Source organism: Rhipicephalus microplus, chromosome X (assembly GCF_043290135.1).
Source record: "Rhipicephalus microplus isolate Deutch F79 chromosome X, USDA_Rmic, whole genome shotgun sequence".
Lineage (NCBI taxonomy): Eukaryota > Metazoa > Arthropoda > Arachnida > Ixodida > Ixodidae > Rhipicephalus > Rhipicephalus microplus.
The window spans coordinates 135,243,485-135,260,749 of NC_134710.1; the positions used below are offsets into that span (position 1 = coordinate 135,243,485).

Consider the following 17,265-nt stretch of genomic DNA (forward strand, 5'->3'; position numbering starts at 1 on the left):
ATATATTGAAACTATGGGTACACATCAACTACAGCTTGACTTGGAATCGCATCTTAATCTTCCGTTTCTAAGTAATCCCCCACAACTCTCCGACGAGGTGTATTGCAGTTTAGTCGCTCCCATAACTTGAGGGGAGCTCACGATGGCAATGCATCACCTCCATATATATAGATGTTTTGCACCGGGAAGCGATGGCTTAACTGTAGAATTTTACAGTACATCCTGGGACGTCATAGGACCCACCTTGTTAGAGGTGCTGAATGTATTTGCAAGTAGACACACGCTCCCACCGTCATTCAAAAAATGGCGGGATCATCCTGCTTCCGAAGACGCAAGAGCACCCCGAGGACCCACGTAATTGGCGCCTGATTACGTTGATGGAGACAGACTACAAAATCTTAACCCCTGTCCAAACTCTGCATCTACAGGGAATCATATTCTCGCTGATCCCATCTTCGCAGTCATGTTCTGTGCTGGGACGTAACGTCCAAACCCTGAACATGTGTAGTGTAACAGGGATATTATAGAATACACGAAACAGAGACAAGCGATGGGACGGCTCACTTCTGGACCAGGCACAAGCATTCGACAGAGTAGAGCAAAGAGTGGCGAAATGATGTACATTTTCGCCACTCTTCTAGCGTTTGGTTACCCTAGACAGTTTGTGTACGTCATATAGAAATTAGAAAATGACAATAACAGTGACCTCACTGTAAAAAATGAAATTGTAGCTCCTTTCCATGACGAAAGGCGTGAGACAGGGACATACTCTTTCTCTTTGTTGTTCGCGTTAACGATAAAACCTTTCTTGATTCAGATTGAAAAACACTAGAGTGTCCTCTGGGTTCGAACCCCCTGCAGTAGTACCGTTAAAGTAGCTGCTTACGCAGATGACATAACGATATACCATAAAGACGACGACAGCCTCGCGACTGTTCTCAAGGTTTTTTCAGTATACGCTGAGCTCTCCAGAGCAATACTTTATCTACACAATTGTAAATCTTTGTGTCTTAACACGTCGCCGCTAACATGCCTGCATGGCTTTTCCGTCGTAGATAGAGTGTGCATTCTGGGAGTATCAGGCCAGCGGAGCAACCTGCGAGAGCTGGGAAGAGGAGGTGAAGGCGCTGGAACTTCAGATCAACAGGCCTCCATACTTTAAATTCCAGTTACTTACTCATGAGCGTCTTTACTGGTCACCTCTAGTTTTTTTTTCCAATTCCCCAGTGATGCCCTATCAGGTTGCACGCAAGGTCAAATCACAGCTTATCAGATTTTTTTTTGGAATTCAAAAGCCTCCTTTGTCAAATAGGAACAGTTAGGCCTGCCTCACGTGAAGGGTGGCTGGAACATCCCTTCGACCATTGTTTCGGCACTTTTGCGTTGAAGATGACCCTCAGGGTTTTACAGCTACCAGAAAAACACCCCGCCAGAAAACTGGTGACGTATTTCCTAGGAATGCAAAGTCGCTTGTTTTTGAAGACGCAGCCTCCGGGGCCGAAGGCGCTGAGTTCGACGCCCTTCTATAGGCATGTCTTAGGTATCTATAGGAGAGTAGCCGCGCTAAACTTAGATACTGTGCTCCTGGATATTCGCAATCCAGAGTTTGCGCAGCAGTTACTGGTGAATGCTGGCTGCGAGGCTGAGAACCCCGGGTTTTCATGGGCCCTGCTGACCCCTAGCAGGCGACCAGGCAGTATTCAGGATATGGTGTGGCGCTTCGGGTGGTCCGTCTTGCCTACGGCGGACCGGATGTAGAGATGGCATATCGTTCGCTCGCAGCAGTGCGTGCACTGCAGGGAGCATGAGGAGGATAAACGCGCATTGCTAACTTGCCGTGTGGCCAAGACATTCTGGTCCCTCGTGGGTGCGGCATACTACGCGTTAGGTATAGAGCGGTTCATAAAAAGGGGCAGGTGCCCGAATGGTGCACTGGTACGTGTAGTGCTAGTGGCCAGAATGTTTTCTTTGTGTGGGAACAGAAGTATAGCAGTAAGCCAGAGAAGGACCTGCAAGAACCAGTGCCCCATGTTAAGGCAAATGTTGTATTTGGTAGCCGACCATTTGGAAACTGAACTGTTCCACCCAGGTGAGGAAGAATTCCTCTAATGTTGGTCATTAAGATCATCAACAGGGTTGTGCTTGCCTGCTCTCCCATATGGAGACTATGAACCACATGAAACTCACCCCAGTTTTTGTGGTGTGCGTGCCTAAAATACTGCTGGTAATAATGTGAAATATTTCTGTGAATGCGCTATAGAATCTGTCCTTGTAATTGCAGGTCATTTGTACACGAAACCGTATTGTGTGTGGAACCTGTGCCATGTAATTTTGGTAAACATTGAATTCTTTTTTTAGACAGAGAGACCGACAGACAGACAGACCAAAAGTTTTGTGTCGGAGGTCCCGAAGATAGACTATCGTATTTAAAAAACTGTAGCATCAAGAAAAGGGTGTTAGGTATCGTAATTAAACTCAGTAAGAGATACAAGATGAAGGTGGTACAGGCTTACGCGCCTACATCCAGCCATGATGACGCTTCTGTTGAAAGTTTCTATGAAGACGTGGAATCGGCAAGGAGTGAGGTAAAAACACAGTATACTATACTGATGAGAGACTTTAATGCGAAGGTAGGGAAGACGCAGGCTGGAGACCAGTCAGTGGGATATTATGACGTCGGTACTAGAAATGCCAGGGGAGAGCTACTAGTAGAATTCGCAGAACGCAATAATTTACGGATTTTGAATACCTTCTATCGAAAACGAGAAAACCGTAAGTGGACATGGAGGAGCCCTAATGGCGAAAATAAGAACAAAATAGACTTTATAATGAGTGCACACTCAGGCATCGTGCAGGATGTGGAAGTGCTTGGCAAGGTACGATGCAGTGACCATAGAATGGTACGGACTCGAATTCGCCTAGACTTGAAGAAAAAGAAACGACAGAAACTGATACGCAAGAAGCCAATCAATGAGCTTGCACTGAGAGGGAAAGTAGAGGAATTCAGAGTCTCACTTCAAAACAGATACTCGGCTCTTATCGAGGAAACGAGTCTTAGCGTTGACGCAATAAATGATAATCTGACGAGTATCATTACGGAGTGTGCAGCGAAAGTTGGAGGTACGGTACTTAGATACGACTCTGGCAAGCTGTCCCAGGAAACGAAGAACCTCATTGAAAAGAGTCAAAGCATGAAAGTCTCAAGTACATCAGACAAAATAGAATTGGCAGAGCTTTCGAAGTTGAATAATAGGCGTAAGGTATTCGATGTAACAAGGTATACCATGGAGAAATTGAACACACTCTGAAAAACGGAGGAAGCGTCAAAGCAGTGAAGAGGAAACTTGGGATAGGCAGAAATCAGATGTATGCACTAAGGGACAAAGAAGACATAAAAACTACCAATATAGATAGGATAGTTAAAATAGTGGAGGCGTTTTACAGAGATTTGTACAGTAGCCTAAACAACCCCAACCTTAATACTATAAGAACAAGCAGTAACCCAGATGACACCCCACCAGTAATAATAGAAGCCAGAAAAGCCTTGGAGAGCATGCAAAGAGGTAAAGCTGCTGGTGAGGACCACGTAACATCAGATCTGCTGAAAGATGGAGGACAGATTGTGTTAGAAAAACTAGCCACCCTGTTTAAGAGGTGTCTCCTGGCAGGAAGAGTACCAGTCTTGGAAGAATGCTGACATCATCCTAATACATAAGAAAGAAGATGACAAGGACTTGAAGAATTACAGGCCGATCAGCTTGCTCTCCGTAGTACACAAGCTGTTTACAGAGGTAATTGCTAACAGAGTAAAGAAAACATTAAAATTAAATTAACCAAAGGAACAAGCAGGATTTCGAACAGGCTACTCAACAATTTACCACATTCATCAGGTAATACAGAAATGCTCAGAATATAACCAACCACTATACATAGCCTTCCTAGATTACGAGAAGGCGATTGATTCAATAGAAATATCAGCAGTCATGCAGACACTGCGGAATCAGGGCATCGATGAAGTATATATAAACATCCTGGAAGAAATATAGAGGATCAACTGCTACCATATTGCTTCATAAAGAAAGCAACAGAATACCAATCAAGAAGGTTGTAAGGCAGGGGGATACAATCTCCCCAATGCTATTTACCACTCGCTTACATGAGGTTTTCAGAGGCCTAGAATGGAAACAGTTAGGCATAAGAGTTAATGGAGAGTGCCTTAGTAAGCTGCGCTTTGCCGATGACATTGCATTGCTGAGTAACTCAGAGGACGAATTTCAACTCATGATTACGGAGTTAGACAAGAAGAGCAGAAAGGTGGGTTTTAAAATTAATCCGCAGAAAACGAAAATGATGTACAACAACCTCGGAAGAGAGCAGCGCTTCGATATAGGTAATAGTGCACTTCAAGTTGTAAAAGGTTACGTCTACTTAGAGCAGGTAATAACCGTGGAGCCGAACCACGAGACTGAAGTAACTAGAAGAATAAGAATGGGGTGGAGCACATTTGGCAAGCACTCTCAAACCATGATAAGTAGATTGCCACTATCCCTCAAGAGGAAGGTATATAACAGCTGCATCTTGCCGGTACTTTGCTACGGAGCAGAAGCCTGAAGACTTACAAAGAGGGTTAAGCTTAAATTGAGGACGACGTAGCGAGCAATGTAAAGAAAAATGGTAGGTGTAACCTAAAAGACAGAAGACAGCAGAGTGGATTAGGGAACAAACGGGGGTTAAGGATATCATAGTTGAAGTCAAGAAGAGGAAATGGACTAGGGCAGGGCATGTAGCGCGTAGACAGGATAACCGCTGGTCATTAGGAGTAACTAACTGAGTTCCCAAAGAAGGCAAGCGGGTTAGGGGGAGACAGAAGGTTAGGTGGGTAGATCAGATTAAGAAGTTTGCGGGTATAAATTGGCAACAGCAAGCAAAGGACCAAGTTGACTGGCGGAACATGGGACAGGTCTTTGTCCTGCAGTGGACGTAGTCAGGCTGATGATGATGATGGTGATGATTTAAAAAACACGTTGTCTATGTCATCTGTAAATTGGATGTAAAGACAAATGAAGGTGCATTATGGCCTTCAAGGTTCATGCGCCCTGTCTCAGAGGCTGTGAGGCACCACTGATGGCAAATGGCCACGCATGCCCACGCTTGGGTTCCCGCGCCAGCAAGTAATTGTCGTGTCTTCCGCGACAGCGCGGGCAGCGCCGAACCCGCGCGGTGGCCTATGTTCCTATCAAACAGGGTGGGGTGAAATTCGGTTCACAACAGTCATACTATATTACATTGCAGGTTAATGGGCCTCGGTCGGGACCACAGAAAAATTCGTGTCACCCCGAAATTCATATGAGCTGAGTCCGTATCACCAAAATTTTACCGTACATTCTTTTCCGATAGAGACCACGTTTCTGAAAACATAACTTCAAAGGATACTTGCGGTTCACTTAGAAATATTCGAGTTGTTCATCCTGCTGTTTTCTACCCGATCTATGGTATAATGAACGGAACTAAGTCTTAGATTGCGATGTGCGTCCATCGGTGTAGTTCTGTGAAGACTGATGGAGAGAATGTCAAGATAGTATCAATACACTGCAGTAATAATATATAAAACTGGATGTATATGTACAACATGGGCGCAGCTGGGAAGGGGTGGGTGGAATTCAACTTTTTTTATTCCCGATTTCTAATACTTTGCTTGCTTATATATATATATATATATATATATATATATATATATATATATATATATATATATATATATATATATATATATGATTTAACAGACAATAATGCCAAGAAATGTATAGGGGAAGTTATTAACCAATGTAATGTAAATAAGAAGAAAGAAAAGTGGGAGAAAAAATAACTTGCCGCGAGCAGGAATCCACTTTTTTGTTCCTACTTACATTACATTGGTCCTAAGAACTTCCCTTATACATTCCTTGGCAGTATTGTCTGTTAGATCTTATTAATATTGTGTGAAAACACGGAAAAACGAGGCCTTAGGTATACACTTCTTTCCCTTATCCATCAACGAGGGTCTCGTACTGGCAAACTTGGGGCCGTTAGGTTGTATACGAGGGATTATTGGTCAGCTGCCAACTCGTAATAAGTTCACGTACTACGTGATGCCACACAGGCTCATAAAAGGGTGTTCCACACTCGGCGCTATGGCTACAGATGGCGCTGACTGACACTCTCACGTATAAATTCACATACATTGTTATAAACCCAATAAAGTGGCTGGGGGGATAGCCACCGTGATAGCTCAGTGGTTAGAGCATCGAACGCGGTATTCGAAGGTCGTAGGTTTGATTCCTGCTCACGGCAAGTTATATTTTCACCCACTTTTCTTTCTTTTTATTTACATTACATCGGTTCTAATAACTTGCCCTATACATTCCTTGGCATTATTGTCTGTTAGATCTTATTATTATTGTGTCAAAAGACGGAAAAACTAGCCCTTAGCTATACACTTATTTCACTTACATATATATAGCAGTGTCACAGTTATTACCATATAAGTGAGGGAGGAATAGCAGGATGACGTTGGCTGGTGATCAACAACCACCATTTTTGCCTGTTGTAGTTTCACTGTAAATATCTCGGAAATATACTACTCGCACCATTTTGGTGGAGGTGCTGTGATCGTCACAAGACGGAACTCCACAGCGAACGTGTCCTGGTTAACCCCACGATGTCTACAGAAGGTAATCCTGCTGTTTTCGTTGCGACCAAAACTCCGGTACAGCCGGTCGTATTGACTCAGCCACGTGATCCTGGCAACTTCTGCAGCACAGCAGATGTTTACGTAGATGATTGTATCGCTATATACTAGCGCTTTGCAACGGTTTATCGTTGCGACCCACCAATGACGCTGGCCATAGTTGGCTTTTACTCCTGGTGAACAGCAGACATGTGGTTCGAAGCTCAAGACTCATGAATCAGATATAACTAGTTGGGATGCCTGTAAGCAGAAGCTCCGCGATCTTTTTGGTAGACAAGGGGAGTGCAAGCGTGCTGCTTCTAAAGATCTGTCCTGCCGGGCTCAAACTTCAACCGAGTCGCATGTGTCGTACATACTGAACGTTTTCGCTCTTTGTCGTCGTGCAGACGCCGATATGATTGAGACATACAAAGTAAGTCATGCGCTGAAGGGAATCGCAGACGATGCTTTCAATCTGCTGGCGTCGAAGGACTTCTCGACCATGGCCAACATCGTAAAAGACTGCCCGTGATTCGAAGAACCGAAGAGTTGCCGCATCACCCAGCGTTTTATGGGGCTTCCGAACACTGCCACTACGTCCACTTGCGAGGACCTTCAGCCGACGCTCAGTTCAGTGCCCACCACCGAGAGCTTAGTCAGCACCGTGCGTCGCAAAGTCGAAGTGGTGTCTCCGACATCTTTCCAACGTGGCTGTCCGATGATCCTCGACGAACGATTTCTTTGATTCAGCAGGTTGCGAAAGAAGAGCTCGCAAATGACGGACTGCAGTCCATCTACTCGCTCACGCAACCTCGTGTAAGTGCCATGACGCCTCCTTCACGTGCTCAGGAAATGTCTCGTCGCTACCGTGGCCCTGCACGGTGGAGAACGCAGGACAAGTCTATCTGGTTTCGTTGCCACGAAATGGGACACACCTCTCGTTATTGCCGCTCTCAGACTTCTCAATCTCGCTCGTTTTACAACTATCGACGCTACGACAACCAGCCAACGTCGTACTCCTCTTGCTCCTTCCCTTTATTATGGTAATTAACTGATTAACTGTGAACCTTCCCTAAAAAAACGTGGCTTATTCCCATATATAGGAATTGGTATGACACGAAAGTAAAACGTGCCGAGCGTTTATTGTGCATTGTTTCAGCAACAGCGATAAGTTGCAAAGCCAGGTTAGGAACCGCAAGAAGCGCGAAACTTGAAGCGCACATCTCAAGCAGAAAGCACGCACAGAATGAGCATACACAGGACGAGCACGGACTAATAATCACAGCTCGACACTTAAAGCGTTGTGTTCAAATAAAAATACGCACAAAACGAGCGCAAAAGATACACAGGACAAGCGCAAACAAATGTCACAATTCTTCCTGAGTTGTGCGTCAGCAGCGCGCTTCTTTCGTAATCGCAACCGTGGCAGTTTGTGAAGGGACCTTCATTCTCTCCCTAATTACGAGTGTGATAAGCGCGCACACAGGTGTGACCACGCTCCGTGGAGGTGGTGCCTCGTGGAGACTGCTACCTTTAGAGTGCCCCAACGCGAGCCTGTCGCGCCATCTCGCCGTTTATAACGAAAACGCGCTAAAGTTTTGAAGCTCTGAGGAATGCCAAACGGTGTATGGTGTATATATAAATGGCTTGCCGTTAGCAGCTCCGACAACGTACGCTCTGTGGCGTATAGTGGTTAGCGCCGGGCGCTGAGAGTTGACAGGTTCAATTTCGCATGACAGATGCTTGCCTTCTGGTTTTTTCATTTGCAGTCTCTTAGTATATATTTTTAACATGATTTCGCGACGGAAGTACGTCAGCGGAGCCGTGGTGAATCCCGTCTTAAAACACTTTCATGTTAAAAAATTTCGGCTACGCTCCTGATGCACGGTATGGACGAAAATATGTGGATGAGCATTACGTGATTAAGTGAAGTCGAATCACTGTGCCTACAAAAGCTACAGCCGATTGGCTTCTAATGGCACGGTTCTCTGTGCTTTCGTCTCATTACACTCGTTTGTGGACTGTGTCAGTATTGTCGCCTGTTGTAAAAATACTGTTGGCAGCAAACAAACAGCAAGGAACAATACATGTGAGAATATAATTTTGTCTCTCTGTAATCCAATAAAATTAAGTCATTCTATTGTCTAAATTATGTTTTATACGACTGATAGCGGCCCTCGATGGTAAAACCCGGCATGCTATTCCTCTGAACTTCTTTTTAACCTTATATTTATTGCCGAGCAGTATTTTAGCCGCCTCATCTGCGAATGCGGTACGAGGAGTACACAATGATGGGCTATCTAGAAGGGAAATTGGTCAGCTTACTGATGGTGTCTAGTGTTTCTCGTCTCCTTCTTCGGGGCTCATAGCAGGCATTGTCTGAAATAAAACAGAAGACAAGCATTAGATGTCAGCTTATATTCAGTGTCTTGCTTTTCTGATTTGAATGTTGTGCAACTTAAGCATGAATGCGAAAATGTTAACACTTGCACAGTTACATGGCAAGTGCCCGCACAGGAAAAAAAGTTCCAGTGCATATGGGGCGTCGCATTACTATCCCGCTACTGATTACTAAAACGCGTTGAAGTTTCCGAGCTCTGAAGACCACCAGCAGTGCATGGTGCGTATAAATGGCTCACCGTTAATATGTTGCGGAACGGTCGCTCTGTAATGTAGAGCTTAGCATCGCGCGCTGAGGAGCGAGAGGTCACTGATTAGGCGCTCCGCTGTGGAATTTTTCTTTCTCGTTTTTTTTTATTTGCAACCTCTTAGTAAACATTTTACAACGTCATACCGGGATGGAAATACGTCACAAAGCCGTGGTGGACCCCGGCATGAAACACTCGCGTGCTAAACAGGTAAACGGGATATCAAGAACGACATGCCTGCGTGAAAGGCGCAGCACAGTCACACAGAAAGCTAGACGGGCAGCCTTTCAGGGCCTTTTCTGAACACTCATTGGGTAACTGCTGCAAGCACACTTGCTGGGTACCCACTACGGCATTATTACTAACGCGCTACAAATTATGCTTACAATAGCAATTTGTGGGTAGTAGGTCGGCATTCGCTATGCTATCCTTCGTCATTCTTCTGGGAAGGGTGGTATCCGCTAAACACTTGCAAGGAATTTTGCGCCACTTGTTCATGCAGTTGCTGACGACGATGTGGAATTATGCCTGAAGTGGGTGTGCGCCACAGTTAATAGGTCATCAACAACAAGCTTTTGTAATGGGTTGGAACATTGGACGACCCACTCGTTACGCTATTCGCATTGTGTGACGCCTGGTTGTTATTTGCTGTTATAGAACGCTTCATTACTCGTATTAGCGCGATTACTTTCCCGACATCAAGCTTGCCTAAGGCAAGTTTGCGAACAAGTCCCAAGCACTGGCGTAACTCAGTGGTACAATACTTGGCTAGCATGCAGCGGACCCGGGTTCAGGCGCCACTGTGTCCTTGGTACTAGATTTGCTTCTCTTATTTTGTGCGACAGTGGGTAAAAATGACACCGGTGGCGGCAGCGGACAACTACGGTGCCACGCGCCATAACGGATTTCTCTGTAATAGAGAACCACCATCGTTTTGTTAATGACCTGCTCCCCCATACCGGTGAGGTTCTGTCCTCAACGATTTGTTAGTGAAAATCACCTACATACCTACAGAGGTACAGTTGATTTAACTTCTAGTACAGTGTATACTGGAAATTAAATAATATGCGCTACCACTGTACAAGTTTCAAAATCACCGCGTCACATTCAAAAATATTACGCAAGGAAATTTCCGCGCACTCCATCCTTGCTCTAATTACCTTTGCAGCGTTGCAGATCTGTCACGCAAAAGGTGGAGAATCGCGAAGCCAGCGAACGCACGCCACAGTAGCGCACTCGTGACTCGAGCAAGGGCGAATCCAGCCACTCATTTTTGGGGAGAGGGCGGTCGCCTAAAGTAACACCGGAGAGGGAGGCATGATCATGACTTCTTTGTATTTACTAGAAGAAAAACCTCTTCATAACATGCATGCGCTTAATGAGTGTTCACAGTGGTTTCTCTTATTTGTTCTAATTGGTGATTGGAAATCGACTACAAGCACTGAAAAGAGAGCAAGTGCTGACACAGACTTTGTGAGGCTGTTGGGGCGGCGATCGGCCCAACCCCCCCCCCCTCTCCGGATCCACCACAGGACTTGAGAGGGGTTTTGAAGAATTAGGACCAGCATGGCTGCCTTCATAAGCACGAAAAAGTTCAGGACACGGTATCCTTGTTGCATGATGCTGCAGCCAACAAACTCATCATCGCCTCGTCACTCAGTAATGGTTCTGTAAAACTGCTTTCGAGCGCGCTATCGTATAGCGTGCACGAAACTCATCGAAGAACGTTCACTTTGCTTCCTCGTTTTCAGAGCTACAATTTAGAAGCGCAAAAAAAAGTGATTGAAAATGATACAGCTGAGTTGGGATTATTCGGTTGTTTTCGAATCAGTCGCAGTATATTTTGCCAAAACATCCGCAAATATGCCAGCAATCACAATTATTCAGACAATTAATTTTCACAATTCAGCATCGCACATAGCAAAAAATTAACAGCATGCGTGAGGCGACCACTAACAAAGTGCTGTTCGTCTCATCTTCGTATCTCGCTGCACATTTAGCTGGGGAGGTGTTATGATCTTTTTGAGGATGTGCAGAGTTACCAGAAGCTATCACTAAGAGGGGAGATGAGAGAGTAATAATTGATCGATTGATATGTGAAGTTTAACCTCTCAAAACTACCATATGATTATGAGAGATGCCGTAATAGAGGGCTCGGAAAATTTTGAACATCTGGGATTTTTTGACATGCACCCAAATCTGAGAATACGGGCCTACAACATTGTCGCGTCCGTTGAAAATGCAGCCGCCGTAGCTGGGATTCGATCCCGCGATCTGCGGGTCAGCACCCGAGTACCTAATGGTCCCTAGACCACCGTGGCGGGGCAGATGAGAGAGTAAAAAAGGAAGCATAGCGTAGTAAAAAAGAAAAATAGAGATAGAGAGAGGGAGAGCAAGGCCAGAAAGAGAAAGAGAGAAGTATACGAAGAGAGAGAAAGAAAGCAAAAAAAAGATGGAAAGAGCAATAAAGTGAAAGAAAGAAGAAATAGAAAGAGACAGAGCCAAAAAAAAGACAAAAAAAAAGAAAAGAGATGAGAGAAAAGGAAAGGAACAGAGACAGAAAGAAAGAGAAGAATTAGGAGAAACTAAGAAGGCCACCCAACTCCGCACCCCTTTCAGGCTTGGCGCCATTAGTACGAAGCTACCTCACTTTACTCTTTCAGACCGAGGTAGCTGGAACGTACGTATAGGTGGTTCCCCGCGATAAAACAATGTGCAGATGCCGTAAAAGCACCAGCCATTCATTTACGTCATGCCAAGACCCTACACAAAAGCACGACAACCAGATGGTGATCCCTTAATTTATTTATTTATTTATTTATAATACCCTCAGGGCCAAATGGCATTACAGAGGGGAGTGGATTACATTGAATAACACATGGTACATGGTGGGGAGGGAAAAATACAGCGTTAGTACGAATATAAGCAAAAGTCAGCGTAAAACAAAAATACATTAAATAGGTCCTGCGTATACAATGTTAGCTACGGTATCACGAAAAAGATGGTTGTCGTTAATAGCAACAATTTCAGGAGGAAGGTGGTTCCACTCGCGAGAAGAACGAGACAGGAACGACTGCGCAGCTGTGTTAGTACGATAAGTGATAATTCCAACGTTGTGACGGTGATCGACACGGTTGGAAAAATACTGGGGTTGCGAAATAAGTTCGTCACGCAAGATGGGGTGGTGATACAATTTATGAAAAGTTGATAGGCGGGAAACCTTTCTTCGAAGTGACAGGGTAGGCAGGGACAGATTATTTTTCATTGCAGATATACTGGCAGTGCGATTGTAGTTCGATAATATGAAGTGTGTGGAATTATTCTGAACTAGCTCAAGCGATGTAATTAAATTAATGTGGCTGGGATCCCAAATCGAAGAAGCATATTCTAGTTTAGGTCGTATTAATGTTTTGTACAGGGCTAATTTCAATGAAGATGGAGCTTTGGAAAAGTTACGGCGTAGGTACCCAAGCGTACGGTTAGCTTTGTTGATTATTTGTTCGACGTGCGTTGCCCAAGAGAGATTGGATGTTATGTGGACGCCTAAGTACTTGTACGAGTTAGTAGATTCAAGAGGTATGTCGTTTAAGTAGTAAGTAAATTTACTGCAAACACTGCGGGACACGCGCATGACTTTACATTTGTTTATGTTCAATTCCATTAACCATGTACGGCACCAGTTATCAACAGTGTTAAGGTCTGATTGAAAGTACACGAATCGGTTATGTTATTTACCTCACGAAAAATAACGCAATCATCAGCAAATAAATGAATTCTGGATTTAATGTGGCAGGGGAGGTCATTAATATAAATTATAAATAAGAGAGGCCCAATTACCGATCCCTGAGGAACGCCGGAGTGTACTTCAGTAAAACAAGAATTATACCCGTTAGCGTAAACAAATTGTGAGCGATTTGTGAGAAAACATTCAATCCATTTAAACACGTTATGATCAAGTTTCAGTTGGCTTAGTTTGTGAAGTAAAAGTTTATGACATACCTTATCAAATGCTTTGGAAAAATCTAAAAAGATGCAATCAGCTTGTGATGAGTTGTCCAAAATGTGGTGTAATCTGTTAGTAAATGATACCAGTTGTGTGTCACAGGAGTATGATTTACGAAAGCCGTGCTGAGATGACGTGAAGAAGGAATTACTTTCAAGAAAATTTACAAGGTTTGTGAATATGATGTGCTCTAATAGCTTACAGTACGTACTGGTGAGGGAAATGGGACGATAATTAGCAGGGGAACTTTTACTACCAGATTTATGAATAGGAACTACTTTCCCGATTTTCCATTCAGATGGGAGAGTAGAAGTGTCGAGTGATTGCTGGAATATCTTGGCTAATATGATGGAACTAATTTCTACAGTATTTCTTAAAAATTTACTATTAATCTAATCATAACCAGGGGAAGAATGGTTGCCTAATTTGTTGATAAGGGAAGCGATACCAGAAATGTCTACTAGAATTGATGGCATGGGGAGGTGATTGTAGCAAAAGGTGGAAGGAAGTGGAACATCAGATGTTTTTGTAAACTGGGCAGCAAATGTGTTGTTGAGGGCTGTTGCACACTGATTGATGGGAACTGTGTCACCAGATGAGTCTTGCAATAAGATGTAATTATCTTTTGGGGGATTGATAACGCGCCAGAACTTTTTTACATTTGTTTTTAACATTGACGGCAATACATTAGAGACGAAGTTACCTTGTTTGAGTGCCCTGACGTGAATACTAGATGCGGTATTATAAGCGGCCCATCGCTCGTTAGTTGGCGAGCACTTAGCTGAACGATAAAGGCGTTTTTTCTTGTTAGACAGGCGTTTGATAGTGGTATTGTACCATGGCGATTGTGAGTGACTAGCAATAGTGTAGGTTGGTATGTGCTTTACGGTGAGGCGATGAACTTCGGCAGCAAACATATCCCAGTTAGACTGAACGGAACGCTTGTTAAAATCGGTCAGAAAGACGTCGGTAAATTCAGATAATTCACGATTGATAGCATCGAAGTTAGCTTTTTTGTAATCGCAAATAGTTTTTTTCATTCTGGTGCTTTTAGGAGGGGTAGCGTGTAAGTCAAAGGTGAGCAATGAGTGGTCACTAATACCTGGTAAACAGGTAATAGTTGTACAGGTAATGCCCAAGGACCCAAAATTGTGAACCCGTGCCAGATGTCTCACCGCTTCTCGGTGTGTTGCTCACGTTGTTTCGCGTGAGTAGCACAACTCCGGCCCTGGAAAGCGCTTCCGCTGCGTTCACGCCTCCGCCCGCGCCGCAGCCGAGGTCCTTGGAATCCAGAGACTGGAACAGCTGCCGAGTACACGGGGTGCGCATTATCATGTAGCGTGGCGTTAGAATATACAAATGTTCCATGCAATCCTGTTATCTCGTTAAGCTGTTGACAATTTTGTGCGTCGCGCATTCTCCAAAATGTACGATTTTTTTAGATGAAATGCATAATAAACATAATATGAATGTTGTTGCTCTATCAACAAGAGAAGGGTTAGGTATTAAAAAAAAGGCTGACCGGGGTTCTGTTTAGCCCGCTAGGTATATTCTGTTCTTATCAGAAGAGGGGAGTGATGGGCTCGAAGAGGAGATCGTGATAGGCCTATCCCGTTACTGGGCACAATATTAGCAATCGTGGTCGGCAAATGAAAAGGAAAAAACTCTTTTCAGAACCGAAAGCATTTCTGAGTTTGGCTGTCGATGTGTAAAATTTACTAACATTGTCATTTGGTTTCCACATCAATGGTCACCACTTTTGTGTGTAGTGTTCCCTCGTGACATTTGCTATATCGTGTTTGACCCGGTCTCCTTCCTGATATTGTATACGCACTCTGTTTGTAATACGAACTTTCAGACGCATAAAACACCATTTCTGTGCTTTGAAAACGTTTATCAGCATCACAATAATACGCTCCCTGTAATTAGTCATAAGGACCCGTTTTATACGCACACAAACGCACACAAAGAAAAAAAACATTCCTATATTAGCATTGTTCATAACGATCACCAGATAGTGAAAATTAGGCCAGGGTGATCTATTATGGCACACCTCATAATAATATCGTGCTTTTGACAAGTAAAACCTCAGAATTTCATTCAGGACGAAAATTTGGGCTGATTCTTGTGTTGGGCGGGCCATTAGTGAGGATGATGTATAAATTGCAAAAAAGCATAAATGAAAAAATCTGTAAAATCGGCTGCCAGATTTCTGAAAAATGTGGAGATGAGAAACTCAGTGACGGGCTTATCGACGAAAAAGAAGCGGATTGTAATGCAATAAAAAAAGTGTATATTGAATGGTGTGCGCAATTTCTCGAGATAACTGTCATTTCGCTACTAATATGACTGGTGAAGTTAATGTTACTTTTAATGTAAAATTGCCAAAAATTACGCATGTATGAGGCGTTTTTTTTTTACTAAAAAAGCCAAATGCACTGTAAGTGAAAGTGAGAAAAACGCGCTTTTTTTCTATATACTGACAATATGATTGGGTCTTCTCTAACAACTTTTTCCCACTATGTTTCTATCCCCCAAATACCAGGAATCTAGGATGTGGCGAAAATCTACATAGCCAAATATCGTCAGTATTTTAAAGTTTGTATTTGGCTCATATAGATTAAATATTTCACTTGGACGTGAATGAGATAGAGAACGCAACTGGCACCAGTTGCGTTCCCCAAACGTGTGCTGCTTGATACTTACGAGCTGAACGTGTCGCAAGGACTTATCGTCGTGTGTGTGTTGTGCTGAGAGTCGTCAGTGTCTATCAACTCAAGCTGTCGCTACGTGGTGAGGGATGCCAGCTCGTCATTACTTTCGTACGAAGTTCCCTGCTTTTCACTGATCTTTAGAACAAAAGATAATTTTGTCCCTACTTTTTCTTCCACTATTCTACGTCATCAGACTAGCCGTAGCTGTAACTACTAGTACGTATATCTGATTTTTCACTGATGACCCCTGTTTGGTGTCGTATCTATTTACCAGAGCTACTACTCCAAAACTCCAGCAAAATACGATACATCCTTAAAGGTAATGCCAGTTGATTCTTTAGCAGTTAGAAACTTTTCGCGTTTACTTTTCATGCACCCAAACCACCCGCGACGTATACGCTCAACGTAACACTCAAATAGAAGTAGGCGATTAGCTCGCAAAACAGGAGCGCGCCACTCGTCAGTTGACAGAAAACGTTTAAGTGTAAAAGTGCTACCCCTCCGAATCACCAAAACTTTCGACATTGCGGAAACATTGAAGCCAACAATATCGAAATGGAGCAAGACAAAAGGAAGTTACGGCGCAATGAACGCATAACAAAGAGGATAATCCAGAGCACTAAGCTTGGCTAAACTCGCAAGGTCAGAAGTTTGAAGCCGCGCCATTTCTTTAAATGCAAGTATGGAGTTTCAAACAGTTAGGAGAAGGCTAGGCGAGCTACAAGTCATGGGAAGTTGAGAACGATTGGTGGTCAGGTGTTATTCGACAGTGCTAAGAACGTGCACCAAAACTTCCTAATTAGAGATAGCACAGCAGCCTAGCATGCAAGGACAAAATTCGGTTCGAATGCCGATGCCGAAACATTTCCAATCGTATGTTTACTTAAAAAGTGTGATGATGGAATTGTTAAAACAAGAAAAAGAGTAAAGTTGTTGGGTGCAGCCTCTCTGGCGACCATCTGCCGGTAAAGCACTCGCTCACCAGAGCAGGATTGACCACCCTAGTGCAGTTCTTGGCCAGTACACCTCCCACATGAACACACTTAATAAATCTCGGCCCCCAGTACCCAGCGGCTGTGGTCAGACCTGAGACGCAGTGGAGGGTGCAAAGAATCTCTGGGTGTGGACAGGTCGCCATTGGAATCATAACTTGGCCATGTTTAACGCTCAACCGTTATCGAGTGAGGATAGTCT

General features: G+C 43.9%; 1 protein-coding gene and 1 non-coding gene across 6 annotated transcripts in view; one reads left to right on the forward strand and one right to left on the reverse strand.

The window, feature by feature from the left end:
• LOC119176497 (A.superbus venom factor 1) overlaps positions 1 to 17,265 on the reverse strand; it is a 267,863-nt gene that overhangs the window by 142,574 nt on the left and 108,024 nt on the right. For all 5 annotated transcript variants that reach the window (XM_075877793.1, XM_075877790.1, XM_075877791.1 and 2 more), the window contains 2 exons: positions 14,533 to 14,662; positions 9,032 to 9,085 (listed from right to left, as the gene is read on the reverse strand). In XM_075877793.1, the coding sequence (XP_075733908.1) occupies positions 9,032 to 9,085; positions 14,533 to 14,662 (184 nt within the window). The remainder of the gene's footprint in view (positions 1 to 9,031; positions 9,086 to 14,532; positions 14,663 to 17,265) is intronic.
• On the forward strand, positions 6,258 to 6,330 carry TRNAP-CGG (transfer RNA proline (anticodon CGG)). The gene has a single exon. It is a non-coding gene; the product is annotated as a tRNA-Pro (tRNA).